The 18,087-nt window shown below is 43.6% G+C and overlaps 1 protein-coding gene across 2 annotated transcripts in view; it reads left to right on the forward strand.

Annotated features, from left to right (window-relative positions):
* The first annotated feature begins 7,074 nt into the window (after positions 1–7,074).
* ERCC6 (ERCC excision repair 6, chromatin remodeling factor) overlaps positions 7,075–18,087 on the forward strand; it is a 76,291-nt gene continuing 65,278 nt past the window's right edge. The window contains exons 1-4 of one of the 2 annotated variants that reach the window (XM_079900193.1): positions 7,075–7,187; positions 12,226–12,661; positions 14,587–14,707; positions 16,599–16,710. In XM_079900193.1, coding sequence (XP_079756319.1) covers positions 12,240–12,661; positions 14,587–14,707; positions 16,599–16,710 — 655 coding nt within the window. In that variant the 5' untranslated portion in view covers positions 7,075–7,187; positions 12,226–12,239. The remainder of the gene's footprint in view (positions 7,188–12,225; positions 12,662–14,586; positions 14,708–16,598; positions 16,711–18,087) is intronic. The other variant, XM_079900194.1, reaches the window with a different exon arrangement.

The raw sequence follows: 18,087 nt of genomic DNA on the forward strand, positions 1-18,087 counted from the left end.
ATCCGTTGCCAAATCCAAGGTTAAGAAGATTTACCTCTAAGTATTCTTCTAAGAGCTTTCGTTTTAGCACTTACATTTGGGTCTATGATTCATTTTGAGGTGATTTTTGTATGTGGTAAGAAGTAGATTCCAACTTTATTCTTTTACATGTGAATATCCAGTTTCCCAGCAACACTTGTTGAAGAGACTATTTTTTTCCCCATTGAATGATCTTGGCACTAGTGTTGAAAATCAATTGACCACTGGGATTCCCTGGTGGTCCAGTGGTTAAGAATCCGCCTTCCAATGCAGGGGACGCAGGTTCGACCTTGGTCGGGGAACTAAGATCCCACATGCCGCGGGGCAACTAAGCCCGCGTGCCACAACTACTGAGCCCACGTGCCACAACTGGAGAGTCTGCATGTCGCAATGAAAGATCCCGTGTGCCGCAACTAAGACCCAATGCAGCCAAAAATAATAAATAAATATTTAAAAAAGAAAAAAGAAAATCAATTGACCATAGATATGTGGGTTTATTTCTGGACTCTCAATTTTATTTCGTTCATCTATGACTATCCTTATGCAAAAATATTTTTAAAATATAAATTTATCGTGTAACTTCCTTACTTTAAACCATCTGATGGATTCGATTTGCACTTGGAATAAAATCTAAATTCCATACCTAGTTTACAGAGCTCTAGGTAACTGGCCCCTGCCTACCTTGGCTTTAGCCACAGTGGCCCAATTTCTAGTGTTTAAATTTGCCAAGTTTGCATTGCCTTGCTGTTGGGCTGCACCCTGCAGACCTACAAGGCTTGTACTTGCCCAGCTTCAAGACAAAAGAAAGAGCCCAGAATCCACAACAGGGACATCAATGGTTTAATGGATAGGGGGAGTGTACAGATCTGAAGCAAGGTCCTGGAGCAACATCCCACTGTGTAGGACGTGGCGGCAGTTTTTGCTCCATGAAGGGGAGATTGGCAGTTACAGGGGGAATTGACATCAGGTTGGCTCATTGGTTACCGGGGAAACTAGCATGCCCCTCACTGCCCCTTTGATAAGAACTATCACCAGCTTGGGCCTGGGGCAAGTATGTAGGAAGGTCAGTCAGTGAGTAGGGTATAGAAGCAGGCACTGGTCAAGCAAGGGATGTAGAGAGACCAAGAGAAGAGCCATCTTGAGTAGCCTGACCATACACTTGTCCCCTCTGCACTACTATTTCTCGTCAAGAATCCCCTTCTGCCTAATCCCCACATGGTAATCTTCTTCCTATCATTCAGATTGCAGCTGAAATGTCTCCTATTCAGATACTACTTCACACTCACGAGAGGGGTGCCCCAGTCAGTTTCCAAGATGTTACCCTATTTTATTTTCCTTAATAGCATCTGTTCATATTTTTGTTTAAAGCGTTTGTGGTTTCTCTCCCTCTGACATAAGTCCCATGAGAGCAGGGACTCTGCCTTGTTCCCCTCTGTGTCCCCCACATTCAGTGGAGCACCTGGCTCCTAGTGAAATGGAGCAGGACCCTGTGGTCCTTCCCTTCCCGTGTCCTGTGCCTGCCTTTTGCCTGCGGTAAAACTCTAGCCAAAGACTACGCTTAATCAGAGAAGTGAGAAAATGCAGAAGCAAGGAAAAGCAGTCAACCGGGACAAGACAGTATTAGTTTAGTCAGTAAGCAAAGTCAAGGACCTTCAGTTCCTTCTCAAGGGCTACAGATAATATTCTGAGCCGTATCCTGTGAGCTGTCTTGTAGATGCTGAAACCCCACCAGGTGGAAGAAGTTAACTACTTGAGGACCAGAATGTAGCCATGGCATAAGCTGCCACAATTCTGAGAACTGGCCTCAAAGAAATGGGAACAAATGGACCCTGGAACTGAAGATTAACTGAACTTAAAACAATCAAAATGATGCTGATCAGACCACCGCATGACCAATTTCAAGGTGACTGTCAGAGCTGACTATGCTGTTTCTGCATGTAGCCCCCTTTGTCTATAAAAGCTCTTGGCCACTGATGGTCATTGGAGGGGGGGAGTCGGCCTGTGGCCAGGAGTCCGCCCTTGGCATGCCCCACCCCCGCGCCCCAGGTTGCTGGCATCCAAAATAAAGCGAACTTTCCTTTCCACCAACCTTGGCTGTTTCTTAGCTTTTGAGTAGGGGGCAGCCGCACCTCCACTTTTGGTTACAATAGTAGCCACTCAATCAAAGGCATCTGTTGAAATTATTCAAACCCAATGGTTGATGCTCTGCTTCCTCTAGTGGCCATTGGTGTAATAGCATTCTCTGCGAGTTGGCTGCTCAAAGGGAGCTGCACTGACAATGAACAAACAAGCGAAATTGCCCCACAGCGTACAGCACACTAAGATCATGTCAATCTACTTTCTTTCTACGAATTTAAGCTGCAGTTAGATATCCTGTAAACACGTCCATATCCTCAGGTTATTCTTACAATTGCTAAATTGTTCTTTATATTCATACTCTCAATCAGTTTCCATTGATATGAATAGACCGATGATACCTTTTCTTCTCTTGTGTTCAGAAGCGTCACAAGTCCCTTAGAAGTCTCCTTAATGTATAACTGCAGAGATTAGTTATAATGCTGGTTACTAACAATAAATTACACTGAAATAGTGGAACCTGCTAAAATCAGGGCACACTGAGATTAACTGGTACCTTCTAAAGTTTGAGTAGGAGATTTGCTTATACATATTTGCTCTCTTCTTTCTATACCAGCTTTGGAGAGCAAGGAGTTTGCTGAAGATTACCAAAATGCCCCTAAAAGATTAGGGAAAAAGCAAGCAACGCCCAAAATTAATCAGGGAGAGATTTGTGAAAAATCAGGGCAACAACAATGTTGGACAGAATATATGAAACAATGAGATTAAGAGAGATAGAGGCACAGAACGCCATTACAGAGGCGTGCCCAAAAAGTAAGGAGACCGTTCCTCATTCCTATATTATACTCCCCCACTGTACATACCCATGTACATGCACACATATATACATATAGCTACATTTTTCAATGGAATCATATGGTTTTATATGGCCATTCCTCTTAAAATTATTTGCTCATTTATTCAGCATATATTTAACATTAATTTTTCCAGTGGTTGCCAAGATAGTTCTAAACAATATGCTTTTACCTTTATTTTTTGATTTATCAATCTGCACAGTTTTCAATGCACTTCCAATATACATTTCCCCCTCATGTTTATGGGGAATGGAGAACCAAACTGATGCATTGTCGTCACCCAGAAGTTTTTAAAAGTGAGAGTCGACATAGTCCTTCTGCTTTGTAAGGGTAGGGGGAGAGTTTCTCACACTGAACACTAAATAGAATGTCAAGGTACAAGGACAATTCTGGTCATACTTAAATGAGTTAATATTTGTAAAGCACTTAGGACAAAACCTGGCCCACCGTCAGGGCTGTATAAGTGCTTGTTAAGTAGAATGCATTAAAATCGAAAACAGTAAGTGCTATACTAGGGATTTTTGAAATACTGGTTTCGGGGTGTAGAGGAGATGCAAGGGCCTAATTCTGCTGAGAGGGTCAAGGAAAGCTTCAGAAGAAGAAAGTTTAGGCTGAGTTTGGAATAGGTGAGAGAATTCCAGGTGAGAGACCCATGTGCAAAGTCACATGGGCCTGAGAATAAGAAGTGGAGGTGTGCTAGGGAAAGATTAACTGCTCCCCTCCCGCCAAAAGCCCTGGCTCATAGAGTTTATCCATTTATGCAGTGTAAATACTCTTATACGACCAATTTCAAGCTACCAATGAGAAGTCACTGAAAGCAGAGTGGGCTATGGACTGAATTGTGTCTCCCGTGACCACCCTCTCATGTTGAAGTCCTAACCCCTCACTGTGAATGTATTTGGAGATAGTGCCTTTGGGATGTATTGATACTTAAGGTTAAATGAGGCCTTAAGAGTGGGGTGGGTCCTAATCTGATGGGCCTGATGCCCTTATAAGAAAAGGAAGAGATACCAGAACTCTCTCTCCACTAAGAAGGTGGCTGTCTGCAAACCAGGAAGAGTTCTCATCAGGACTGAATCAGCTGGCACCTTAATCTTGGACTTCCCAGCCTCCAGAACTGTGAGAAAATAAGTATGTTGTTTAAGCCATTCATGTTTTGTTATGGCAGCCCAAGAAGTCTAAAACAATTGAGAATAGATGCACACAATAGGCTTGCTAGCCAGTAGGAGCCAACAGCAGCACACTACAAATAGAAGAGTATGTAGTTCCTTAAATTTTGAGCATATCCTGGGAGAGCACAGAAATGATGCAGAAAAATCTGATTGGGCAGGATAATAAAATGGCTTGGATAACATGTTAAATAGCTTGGATTTTATCGTACAAGAGTGGGTCTGAGGCAGAGGAGAACATGATCAGAGTAGTGTCTTAAATCCCTCTGGCAAATGCATGCACATGCATGGGTAGGGAACAAGACTGGAGTGAGAAGACTGGTTCCAACAGAGGGGATGGAGAAGGTTGGGTAGGTGTGTAAGCTATTTAGGCAGAACCAATGGGGACTGAGTGAGTAGGGAGGAAAGGAGAGGTCTTGGTTGATATCTAGATGTCTCAGTTTATAAATGAGTATTACAAATAAGTTACTGAAAATCCCACTATTATATTCTATGTCCATTTAGGCTGCTAACAAAATATAGACTGGGTGGCTTATAAACAACAGAAATTTCTCACTGTTCTGGAGGCTGGGAAGTTCGAGATTAAGATGCCAGCAGGTTTGGTGTCTGGTGAGAGCCCACTTCCAGGACCACCATTTTGTCATTGTGTCCTCACACGGTGGAAGGGCTAAGGGAATCTCTCTTTTACAGTGTATTAGTTTCATTTGTAAGGGTGTGGGGGAAAAGAAGGGTCCTGAATATTCAGGCGGGCACAGGAATCTTCAAATTCTGCTGCTAACACGACCTTATTACTACTTTCAGTCTAGAGAGGTCAGAGGAAACTTGGCTTGGGGAAAGTATATACAGATCCTTTAGTTAAATACAAATTCACGTGAAAAGCTTCCCTGAATTAATAGTAACTGTAAATCATTATGCATTTTCTAAATTAAAGGGATATGAAAAGGATAATTACAATTGTGTGGGGTATGATGCGTATCTTGTTTGATGTTCCAGTTCCACTCCCCATCTCTCTCTACCCTGCCCTGTGCTCTAAGATACTGATCTATATAGATGGGCATCAACAGGCTCCCTTGCCCTCTGGCTTCAGTGGTTTTGTCAAATGGGATGCGCCAGCAGATGAAATAATGGAGGATAGTGAGGTCTGGGTATTTATCTCCCTAGTCCCCTCCTGCTGAGTGATCGCAGGTTTGTGCTTTATTCTGGTCAAGTGGTCTTCTCCACTCAGCTACTCTCTTCTGAACCTGTATCCTCCCATTACCCCTTCAGGCCCAGGGATGGTGCATTAGTTTGGTAGGGCTGCCATACAAAGTACTACAGACTAGGTGGCTTAAACTACAGAAGTTAATTTTCTCACAGTTCTGGAGGCCAGAAGTCTGATACCAAGGTGTCTGCAGGGTTTTCTTCTGAGTCCTCTCTTCTTGGCCTGTAGATGGCTATCTTCTCCCTGTGTCTTCACATGGTCTTTCCTCTGTGTCTGTGTCCTGATCTCCTCTTCTTATAAGGACACCAGTTATATTGGATTAGGGCCCACCCTAATGACCTCCTCTTAACTTAATTAAAGGCTTTTAGGGTCTTTAAAGACCAGATCTCCAAATACACATTCTGAGGTACTGGGGGTTAGAATTTCAAATGAATTTGGGGGGATGCAATCTAGCCCATAACAGATGGGAACAGAGGCTCCTGACCTCTTGCTAGCCCCAGGGTTACTTTGCCATCCTGAGTTGTTTTCCTAAACCCTGCCCACACCTCTGTAAACATTGTTATTAATTCTTCTCATCTACCTAGTCTGAGTGTACCATCTGCTTCCTGTCCAAATTCTGAATGATACATAGGGGCTCACCAAAATAATACACATTAAAAAGTGGACCTCATTCTCAGAATTGTTGGTAACCATTATATATCTGGGAGAAACTGCTCTGACATTCAAGCATTAAAACTAATATCTTACCGATGCATTACTATTTTCAATATTTTATTCAAGAGATGGCTAGAATTTTTAATTCCTTTCTAATAAAAAAGTTATATTTTGATGTGGGATGGCTCTAGGCATACGTAGATTGGCACTGCTAACAGGAGAGATACAGTGGTATTACTGAGCATTATCAAGTACACTTCCCACCCCCTTTTCCTACCTTCCAACTTCAGGCTTCAAAATGATTAAGGCACTTCCCTACCTAGGCCCCAAAGATCCTTCCCACAGTCACTGCCACTCCCAGAGGGCTTTCTGGCTCTGGCCCCTGGAAAATCCACCCTCTTCCAGAGCAGGAATCCCTGGGCTAAGAAGCTGCTGTATGGTACAGCTACCACCCATCGTGGGCTACTCCTTCCTCAGGTGTAGCTCAATTTCCTCCCTTTGTTCTGAACCCGTGTGTGAACATTTCGTTTCTGCAAATGTTCCCAGCTAAATTCTCACCTGGCTCAAAATTCTCCTTACCTCTTTGATCGGAGGACAAATATTAAATGACTGGCTCACTAATGCAATCAAGACATTGACGTAGGCCCGCTATGCACACACACCCACCCCTGCTTGGGGGTGTGTGTGTGTGTGTGTATGTATGTGTGTGTGTGCTACTGAAATGTGCAGTGCTCAAGCCAGCTCCCTTCCCCAAGCTCACTTTCTTTTTGGAGTTCATGGTTAATTGTAAGCACTTATATTCGCACGGCACACTAGTATACGTACCTCTCTCTCTTTTTCTGGAAACATCTTTTAATTCTTATAACCGCCTTACTACAGAGGCATTTTTCACCACGAGTGAAGCGCTGGTCACAAGCTACAGGTCAGCAGCCTAGGCCACTTTCGTACCCGGTTCACAGGTAGAAAGGCGGGGCTGCATTCTTCGCTCAAACCACGTGGTCTCGCCCGCAGTTCAAAATAAACCCTGGAGCCGGCGCATGCGCCATAGGCCGCACAGGCGCAAGCCCGTCGGGTCATTGTTGGGGGCGGTGCTTGGGCGGTGCTTACAGCGGAGAGAAGACGCACGCGCCGCGCCCGGTTCCAGACCCGGTTGCAAGGCTGTTCGAGAAGGCGGCTGCTTCTACGTTTCTATACAGCTGGCCGTGCGGCCCTGCGGTGAGTGTTCTGGCAGCTGAGTTGAACGTCGGGCGGGAGATGTCTGGGGCCCGCTCGGGCTGTCCAGGCGGCCGGGAAGGAGCCCATCCGCGCGGGGGGCCGGGAGGCGGCCCTCGGGCCGGGCGATAGCCTAATGCGCCAGCCCACCTGCGGCCGGAAGTGACGCTGCGGGGCGCTCACCTGGGGGGGCCGGGGGTTGTCCCAGCTTCTGGTTCCGCCGCGGGCAGGCGGGCCGGCATCTAAGCATCAACTTCTCGGCTTTGTGTTCGACCCCCGCGCGCAGGGGCAGCCCGGCCCTGTTTGGTCTCGATTAAAACACTGTTATTTGAAAGAGAGAATCGGGGTAAGTAGAAGTCAGGCACTTTAGGCATTGATACAGTAAAGTGGAAATATGTGAAGGAGGATTGAGCAGTCCGCATATAAGTTCCGTAACAGAAAGATTTCCCACGTAGCATCCATCTTCAGTGCTGTCTCCCTGTTCCAGGCTTCTGTCACTTGTCACCCGTATGTGTCCCAACATGTCCATGTTGCACTGTTTCCTCCAATCTATTATCTGTACAGTAGTCCAACTGGTCTTTTACAAACATAAATTGGGTCATGCCATTGTCACCCTGTTTAAAACTCTTCGAAGTCACTCCATTACACTTGGAGAAAAATCCAAGTTCATGTTTCCTCAGGCCCCTTGTGTTTCCTCAGGGCCCTTGCCTGCCCCTCCGTCTTCACTTGTGCCCATTCCCCTCCCCAACTCTGCATGCATTCAACCAAACCTCCCAACCAGAATCCAGCTCATCCCACAGAAGACCCAGTGCTTAAAGAAAGACAATGAAGATATTGTTTTCTCAGATGATTGAGCCTTGCAGAGTGTTAGAAGATATTTTGTAGAATTTACACAATAAATGGAGTCTTTATCAGCTCCTTTAACTCTGTTATTCATGTAAAATAAAATAAAAGATTTCTCACAATGCAGCCTTCTTCCATTTTTCCAACCGCACCAGCTCTTTCCAGCCTTAGGAATTAGACATGCTGTTTCTTTGCAAAATGTTCACTTTTGGCCTGTTAACTCCTATTCATCCTTCAGATGCTGGTTCAAATATAACTTTATCAGAGAGACCTCCCTGACCTCACACCTACCTCTGCAATGTCAATTAGGCTCCTCTGTTATTTTGTCATAAAGAATCCTGTACTTTCTTCTTAAGGGAGTTAACCACGGTTACATTTGTGTGTGTGTATAGTTTATGTATAAATACGTACTTATATGTAAATATGTATATGTATATATAAAATTCTTAAAATATGTGTCATCCGCAAGAGCCTCTAAGCTCAATGGGGACGGAAACTAGTTAACCGAGTACATTGCCTGGTGTAATTGACTTTCAATAAATGTTTTAAAAAAATATATTTATTTATTTGGCTGAGCTGGCATGCGGGCTCTTAGTTGCGGCATGCAGGATCTAGTTCCCTGACCAGGGATCGAGCCCCGGCCCCCTGCATTGGGAGCGTGGAGTCTTAACCACTGGACCACCAGGGAAGTCACTCTATAAATATTTATTGAATGTCATATAATTTATTTCACTTTGGAAACTCTTCACGTTCTGAGGAGAGCTTCCTTGTTTTCATCTCTTATTCCCAGGAGACTTGCCCTTTGGTCCATTCTCCAAGTGGCTTCTTGACTGCTTCCTTATTTCTTTTTTCCCTTTTCCCTTCCCTTCCCTTTCTCCCTCCTTCCCTCCCTCTTCCAGTCCCTTCTGGCTTGTTTTTTAAAAATCTACCCAGCTTGGACCCCAAGGTCAATTACTCAGCATCTTTACCCCATCCTCTGATTACTTTATTATTCCAGTGATCTCCCTGCCATGGCCTATCCTTAAGGGGATAAGGCCTCTGTTTCCTTCTCTACTCACTTCTTATCCCACTGCAGTCTGGCTTTGTCCCCTTTGCTCCACTAAGGTTTCTTTTACTAAGGTAACTAGCGACCTACTTTCCAAATCCACTGGACCCTTTCTGGTTTCCTTTGGAGCTTGCCCTATTATTTTCCATTTTTAACCATTCCCTCTTACTCTTTTTCTGTTATTAGAAGTTTTCTCCAAACATTATTATTTTAACCTTTTCTTTGTACTGCAGTGTTATTACTTAATATTTTGATGGATTTAATGTCTTTTTTTAACCTGAAAAGGAAATCTTTATATACATACAAATAAGAACAATGAAAACAGAATTGTTAAATTCCAGCTAGTATGAAGACTCTGAGCCAGAATCCTGCTGTCTCTGTTGAAAATGATAGAGTGCCAGTCTTATCCTTTCTCCTGAAAATAATCAGAATGGCCCCAAATGGAGGAACTTTCTTACTCTGCTGTTCTCTTTTAACCTTTTCAGTGTTAGCCTTTTCTTACCCTCTAAAAGGATCTTTGGTACCTGTCACAGCCTTGGGATCCCTGGGGCTGTTTACTCTGCCAGTGCATCCACATCTTGTCCAGATTTTCTCTAGAGCCTAGATTTGCGTTTCTGCCTGCGTGCCAGCTGGACACGTTACTGCCAGCTCTCCCTGCTTCCCATCTGCTGCTTTTCTGATTCATATTTTTGTGACTGAATTCACGAGTGACTCAGTTGTCCAGACCAGACTTGTTATTTTAGATTCCTCTCTGAACCTTACTTCCTTTCAGCGTGTATGAACACCTCCTGTATATCAGATCCTGGGTCACATGTTCAAATCTCAGTTTGTATGTGTTTTTTGAACTCCAGACCCAGTGCACTGTCCTTTCCTCTATGCCCACCTGGCCTCTTTTTTAATCAGAAAGAGAAAAACAGATATCGTATATTAATGCATATATGTGGAACCTAGAAAAATGGTACAGATGAATTGGTTTGCAGGGCAGAAATTAAGACACAGATGTAGAGAAAAATCGTATGGACACCAAGGGTGGAAAATGGCGGGTGGTGGTGATGGTGTGATGAATTGGGAGATTGGGATTGACATATATACACTAATATGTATAAAATGGATAACTAATAACCTGCTGTATAAAAAATAAATAAAATAAAATTCAAAAATTCAAAAAAAAATGAATTTACAGAAAAAAATATATATGCCCTTGGTCACAGGGAAACAGAAGGAAAAAAGGGAAATAGATTCAATATCTTTACTGTTAGAAAAATATCTCAGTGTATATTCCAAACTGACTTGCTCTAAATACTGTAGGTAATGTTAATTTTGAAGACTACATTGATCAAAGAGTTTCATTTGAATTAAAGAATTTATTAAGTTCCTAAGATAACTTTCAAAAATTAATTATTTTTTTGGTCTGCGTTGGGTCTTGCTGCATGCGGGCTTTCTCTAGTTGCGGCGAGCGGAGGCTACTCTTCGTTGCGGTGCGCGGGCTTCTCATTGGGGTGGCTTCTCTTGTTTTGGACCATGGGCTCTAGGCACGCAGGCTTCAGTAGTTGTGGCATGCGGGCTCACTAGTTGTGGCTCGCGGGCTCTAGAGCACAGGCTCAGTAGTTGTGGCGCATGGGCTTAGTTGCTCCGTGGCATGTGGGATCTTCCTGGACCAGGGCTCGAACCCATGTCCCCTGCATTGACAGGCATTCTTAACCACTGTGCCACCAGGGAAGTCCCCCACCTGGGCTCTTGCCTGTGCCTCTTTTACAGACCTGCCCCTCTGTGTTGTTACTGGCATGCTTCTCCTCCACTAGTGAGCGAGCTGCTTAGGGCAGGATGACACTTAAGTTCCTGGCATCTTTGTATCCTAGTGCTTGGCCACTGGGATCATTTTATTTAATGAGGAATGAGTGGGGCTTGTTGGGGAATTTGTCATCATTTCATTGAAATAAAGTTTTAGTGCTGAAAGAAACCTTAGTTTATTCACTGTTAAATAAAAAGAAAAGCTGTCACTTTTTTTTAATGTATATAAAAGTATTTATTCGATGGAGTTATACAGGCAATATAGTGAACACATTTTCTTTCAAGGAGTTCTTGATTTCTTGGAGTAAAATGTGAGAGTTCCCCTTTATTCCTACCTGTTCCTTCTGCTTCCCCCTCCCAATTGTCGCAGGTTTAGTTTGTATCCCCAGATCATTTTGAATGCATTCCATACACACAGGTGTGGATACACATTGTTTTCCAATATAAATGTCTTCATACGATGTGACTTTTTTCGTCTTACTTGGCTTTTATATCACTAACATTGAAAATACTTAATGACTTTTAAAAACTATTTTAAAACATGCTACAATAAATATCCTTATGTATATGTGAGTATTTCTCTGGAATAAGTGCCTAGTAATGTGAATTTTAAATCTTGACAGATATTGCTAAATTGCCTTCCAAAAGAATTTTACAAACTTATGTTCCCACTGGCATTATGTGAAAGTGGATTTTTCTTGCTTCTCCTGGATATTATCAGTCATCATGTTTTTGCCAGCCTGATGGTGAGAAATGATATCATGCATTGAAATGGAGTTATTTTTGAGAATATTTTAATTAATCTTCCTCAGATTCTGATTTGAGTGGTGCTGTTTATTACCTCTTGTTCAGAGTTCCTGTTTTTTGGAGTTCAACCTAAAAGTTTTTAGTGTTAGATTTGTAGAGAATCTCTCTCAAGTCACTAAATCTATACTTTACAGTTGATCTTGCCACTATAATGTAGGTCACTCGTGCCATAATGCAGTGAAGAGGCTGACTTGGAAAGCAGCAGTGAAATGACTTCAGTTGATTTGGAGAAGACTCTGTGGGCATCATTCAGGATGCTGGCTGCCAGCTTTCTTAGCTGGCTACCCCAGTGTCGTTTGTTGGTGATACTGCATTTTTTCTTCTTTTTTTTTTGTTTTTCTGGTTAATTTTTCTCAATTATCAGCACTCAAGAAGATCTATAGCTTGTGCCCGTTTAAGAAAAATACTTGGGCACTTAAATTTATGTATAATTGGAGGATTATTTCTTGATTTTTTTAGAAATTGGTCTGCTTTCGTTATAAGATATTTACAAAACTATATAAATATCAATTCTATATAACTGAAGGGCTGACTGAAAAATTGTTTTCCTTTTAGATAGTCTGTAGAGGATGCCAAATGAGAGGATCCCCCACTCAAGTCAAACTCAGGAGCAAGACTGTTCACAGAGTCAGGATATCAGTGAGAGTGCAGAGGGGACAGTCAAGCAGGAGAACGATGGCGACGTGGAGCTGGGGGAGAGCCTCCCCTCTTGTTCCCCTGCTAATGGACCCTCCACTTCCGCCAAGGGGTATCCCTCGGAACTTCCGAGGAGAGGGCCAGCCCTGCTGCACATCAACAGACATCAGATCCAGGCGGTGGAGCCCAGTGCCCAGGCCCTGGAGCTGCAGGGTTTGGGTGTGGACGTCTATGACCAGGACGTGCTGGAGCAAGGGGTGCTTCAGCAGGTGGACAGCGCCATTCATGAGGCCAGCCGTGTGGCCCAGCTTGCCGATGCAGAGAAGGAGTATCAGTCAGTGCTGGACGACCTCATGTGAGTGGACCACCTTCTCTCTGATTATAGAGTTTGTGTTTACATATGACGGAGAGATTCAGACAATAGCTGTGGTAGTCCAGAAATTTAGGAGATTTGTAGAACCTTTAATTGGAGGATGGGGTCAGTAAGGGTGGTCCTTGACCTTGTGTCTAAACCCCAGCCCTTTCGCTCAGAAGCTCTGTACACAGTAGTTAGGTGCTCAGTTCAGTTCACAGCAGCTTGTTACACATGATGTCCTGGAGAGAAGCACTGTTCTAAGTGCCCCAGATTTTGCAAGCTTGTGCACAGAATGGTTCTCAGGAGAAGCGTTCCTAAAGTTCTGATATGTCCTACTCCAGATACCAGGAACATATCCGCCCCCCCCACCTCCCCATCCTATAATTTCTTTCCAGTTTCCTGTGCCTAAACCTAGGGCCAGTCTTTTGGTACCTTTTCAGATTTGCATTTCTAGAAACAGTGAGAAACAACTCCCTGCTTTTTCTTTCTTCTGTTGTAATTTTGACTCTATAAAGAAAGCTGAAGTCCCATAGAGACTTCACTTGTGCTTTAGAGGAGAAACAGACCTGAGCCGTGTTGCGCACAGCACACTGGTGGGGAAGGGGGTGCCCTGGACCTGGGTTGGAAGACGGGGCAGAGGATTGAGTTGAGCTCGCTCTCCGTTGCCAGTCTGCCCTCCTTGGCCAGTGTTCTTGGCTGTGTCAGGGAAACAGGAAGGGGAAGGGGAGGACTGGGTGGAGGGATGGTGTGGTCTCAGGTGGGAGCAGCTGGGGGAGGGGGAGGGAGGCACGTAGAGCTTTTGGCTACCCTGGGCGGGGGGTGGGGGGGTGGGGGGGGGTGGGGGTGGGGGGGCGCTGTGGTACAGGCAGCTGTTGGCACTTAAAGGGCATGTTTTCTGCTAACAGTTTTCTGGTGTGTTCTTTGGGCCTCTTGAGCAGCAGGTGTTCTCCAATAGTTGTAGCCTGACCTTCAGGTGTGAGGACCGCGATGCCGTGTAATGAACACACCTTTTACATTCGACCTGAGAAATGTATCCACTGCTTGCAGAGGTGACAGAGCAGGGTGCTGCAGAGTCACCTAACACTAGAGGCCGCCTAACACTAGACAGATGGTGACACGTACTGAGACTGCCAGTAACTTGCATTGATAACATCTTTTCTCCTGAAATCCACAAAGGGTACAAACAGCAAATTACACAAGTGTTGAGATTGAATTTGTGTTTTGAAACTTGGGAGTTACAATTCTATGATGTCTATTTTAGGAGCAATGTATTATAAACTGATTCTTTTTCTTTGCACTACAAAGTGTAAAACGACAGCAAATAAGTCTTCTAGTCATGCAAAAGAAAAATATTGTCACAGTTGCCTGACCTATATAAGAAGATGTTTAAATATTTTTAGTACTTTTCCAAGCTTCGGGAGACTTCCATAATGGCCTTTAAACACGGATGTATGAGTTGTTGGTAATGGGGTACGCTGTGCGTATTTGGGGCAGGGAGTATATGGGAAATCTTCACCTTCCTCTCAGTTTTGCTGTGAACCTAAAACTGCTCTAAAAAATTAACTCTCAAAAAAAAGTGTATGCATTTTTTCATATAAAGGGACAGCTTATTGCCTGTTGGTTTTGCACAGTCTCTTGAATAGAGTAGACCCTTAAAATGCTTGTAGAATGAATGAATCTGCTTGCAAATGGGAATGAACTGATTAAAATTGGCCAGATTAGAGAAAAACATGAGCAGTCATCTTAGACTCCTAATAACCCTTCAAATTCTATTACTGGCCAAAAAGAATATGTATTCTGGTTTAGTTGCTTTTGTCTTTTAGTTAATAAGAAGTAAAAGGGACATGTTTTTAGCATTTCTCTCCATGTTATTCTATAAAAGATGTTACCAGAGTGGAAAATGGACATTTTATCTTCTTTTTCAGGTCATGTACGACATCCCTAAGGCAAATCAATAAAATTATTGAACAACTTAGCCCTCAAGCTGACACCAACAAGGACATCAACAGGAAACTAGATTCTGTAAAACGACAGAAGTATAACAAGGTGACTCCAAATAACACACTAAGTTGCATTTTTGCAAAAGTCATTATTTAGGCTCATTTAATATTTGGGAAGTAGCTATTCTGAAAAGTACTGGTAGATGTGAAGCAAATTTATAACAGAAACTTTTGAGTTCCTTTTATACGTTTAATTTTTTTGGCTGTTTCCCTTTAACATCCTCTGCTTAAAGAGTGTTTCTAAAAATACGCATATGTACGCATACGTACGTAACCGAGAAGCAGTTCCTCTTTTGGCTTTGCGTGCCTCCTCACGCGGGTACTTTCATAGTCTCCCTGCCGCGCCACTTTCTTTCCCCAGCTTAGGTTCTTTGGCATGCGGGCCTCTCACGCCGTCTCCTTGTCTTGCGTGGACTTGCTCTTTTTCCTGCTCAGCTCCTGCTTGCACTGACTGTCTGCAGACGTTTCCCATCGACCCAGCCCTCGCCCCTCACACACTCGTGATCACTGTTCTGAGAGGCTGGCCTTCGGTGTTCAGTCATCACCCAGCCACACTGACCGGGTCTGCACTTAGGGTTGGAGGACTTAAGGGTAGGGAATGTCTGTCACTTATGACATTGTTTTTATGAGGTTTGAAACATTTTTTAGAATTGATGTACACTTCATGACAATATATTGCAGGAGGTAGAAATGACTAGTTTTGATCATTTTATTGCCGCCATCCTAAGTGACTAGCAGATGGCCTTGTGCTTGCAGTGGATTCAGTGCAGTGAGTAGAGTCCCCACAGCTCTTATTCAGGCTCTACTTGTGGGGTGTGGTTAACCTTGGTTCCTCCTTTTGCTCTCCACTCACCGGTTCATGATCTTCTCCACACTGTCTCTCTCACTTAACTCCACAGCAGCAGCCCAAAGGTCAGAGCTCACAGTGGCTTGAGGCACCAGGGGTCTCCCCAAAGCAGAGAGGAGACCGCCTGGCTTCTCGTGGAGCATGTGAATAGTGGGCTTCTGGTGGGCTGGGGTGTCGAAGAGCAGAGAGGACCAATCTTAGGCCCCTTTAGGTACTGGTCTAACTTGGTTATATATTCCTGTCTCTCTTTAGCAGCTTTTTGCTGTTTAGAGAGAGACTATTCAGAGAGAGGCTGTTTTGTATGAGAGTTTGCTGAGAGAAAAACTGTGAGATACAGTAAAAGGAATTACAAGTCATTACAACATGGTGTTTATAATCAGGATGTCCCCTTGCTCCACACTCATGTTTGGCGTTCAAGCATTCTTGACCTTGGGAGAAAGAACCACCTACCACAGGCCTAGTTAATTAGGGAGTCCCTAGGAATGGCCGCATATCCAAGCTCTGGTGATGTAGAGGGAGACAAGACAAAGGGGGGCCCGGGGAGGACAGAGTAAAAGGGTAGATTTTCCCTTTAAAATTTTGTGATTGGGTAGGATACTATAAAGGACAGTCATAAATATGGTAGATTATCAAAGGTGACTGACTTTTTCAACTGTTTGAACATTTGTGTTTGTTTCTTATCCCTACAGCCTATTGACCTCATAGCCCATTGGCTGCTAAGGTCAGAAACAGAGAAATTCAGTGATTTACCCAGTGTGTAATGAGGAAACCATGTAGAGCAGTTCCACCTCCCAAGTCGGTGGAGAGTCAGTGCAGTGAACTTAGCTGCTCAGGCAGGTAGAGAGCTGTGCCGCCCAGTCAGGAGAGTGGGTGGGGACAGGGATGCTGCCCGATGGACATGCTTTGAGGGCTTCTTCCTGCTAGAAAAGTGGCAGTTATTCAAATAAGGTTTTCTGTAGTAATAGTTGTATTTGGTAATTGTTTTATTTTGCTCTTGATTAAAGTTTTTAAAATTTTGCAATGCTGTCGTTTGTATTTAACATTTAATCACTTCATTGCTGTTTTTTGTATTCAATATCTACCCATTAAGGAACAACAACTGAAGAAGATCACAGCAAAACAAAAACGTCTCCAGGCTATCCTTGGGGGAGCAGAGGTAAAAGTTGAACTAGATCATGCCAGTCTGGAGGAGGAGGATGCAGGTGAGGATACTGGGGACGGTGTCTCTGTTCTCGAATTGATGCCTGATGCCTCTCGTCAATGGAGGGTGTCCCTTCAGTTCTGGCCTGGGTGTTGGGAAGAATACATTTGTTTACTTAGTGACGAAAGAGACACAGGAAAATTTTATTCTCCACACCTGTAGAACCAAATCTATTTTAAGTCTTGTGGGGTTTCAGAGAAAGAAAGTAAATTTTTAACTCAGTCTAATGGAGGTTCCTGGTGTGCATTTAGTATTATGTCTAATAAATTAGAAATCTTAACATTCTTTTATATTGATTCTGTAGACACCTAACATCTTGATTGAATTGCGTTTTGTTGACCAAGCATCGTCCATGAACATTCATAGAATTGCTTTTAAATATCTTTTGGGGACGTATCTGGCAGGCTTTCCAAGCATCAGTTCTGTTGTTCAAGAAAGGGCATCTTAATTCAGGTTATTTAATCCATGGCCATGATTTTGTTTCTATCACTGACCTGGATGGGCATCTTTTGGGAAGCCTTTTGGGAAGATGCATAAGCTCTGAAACGAAGTATCTTTGTAGTCAGTGTGTGTGCATGTGTGTTTAGAAATTGTTGGTAGCTGTTCAGTTATTTACTAGTTGAAGTATCGATTTAAACCCTTCAGGCAGATATTTTCTACTAATTCCAGAAGTCTATTCAGTAAGACAAGAGAATTGTGAGAATTGAGGCATTGGAAAAAAATAACTATGAGATGTGCTATTAACGTCTCGCAGAATCCACTGGGCCTATGAGGAGTGCTTTCTGCTGCTGAAATGCCATATTTCTCATTGGTAAAAAAAACGATTGTCCTGGTCTGGCTGACTAGAACTCGCTGCTGCCTTTTGCTACCTGTTATTTGTTTGGTAAAACTTGGCCCAGGATTAATTGTTACTTCCCCCATCCAAAAGCTCCACTTGGCCTGTCTGTAGCAGCTGATACTTCCCTGCCTTCCAAGATCCATGTCTCTCTTCTGGTTTTCCTTTTAGCCTTCTGACCATTCCTGTTTAGTTTTTTTTTGACCGGCTTTTCTAGGCTTATCTTAAATGTTGATTATTCTCAGAATTTCTTGCTGAGCCCTCTTCTTCTTTTTTATAAATTTATTTTTTTATTTATTTATGGCTGCATTGAGTCTTCATTGTGGTGCGCGGGCTTCTCATTGCGGTGGCTCCTCTTGTCGCGGAGCACGGGCTGTAGGGCGCGCGGGCTTCAGTAGTTGGGGCACACGGGCTTAGTTGCTCCGCAGCATGTGGGATCTTCCTGGACCAGGGATCGAACCCGTGTCCCTTGCATTGGCAGGCAGATTCTTAACCACTGTGCTACCAGGGAAGTCCTGAGCTGCCTTCTTCTTATACTACCTC

The sequence above is a fragment of the Stenella coeruleoalba genome, assembly GCF_951394435.1.
Source record: "Stenella coeruleoalba genome assembly, chromosome: 16".
In the NCBI taxonomy this organism is placed as follows: Eukaryota; Metazoa; Chordata; class Mammalia; order Artiodactyla; family Delphinidae; genus Stenella; species Stenella coeruleoalba.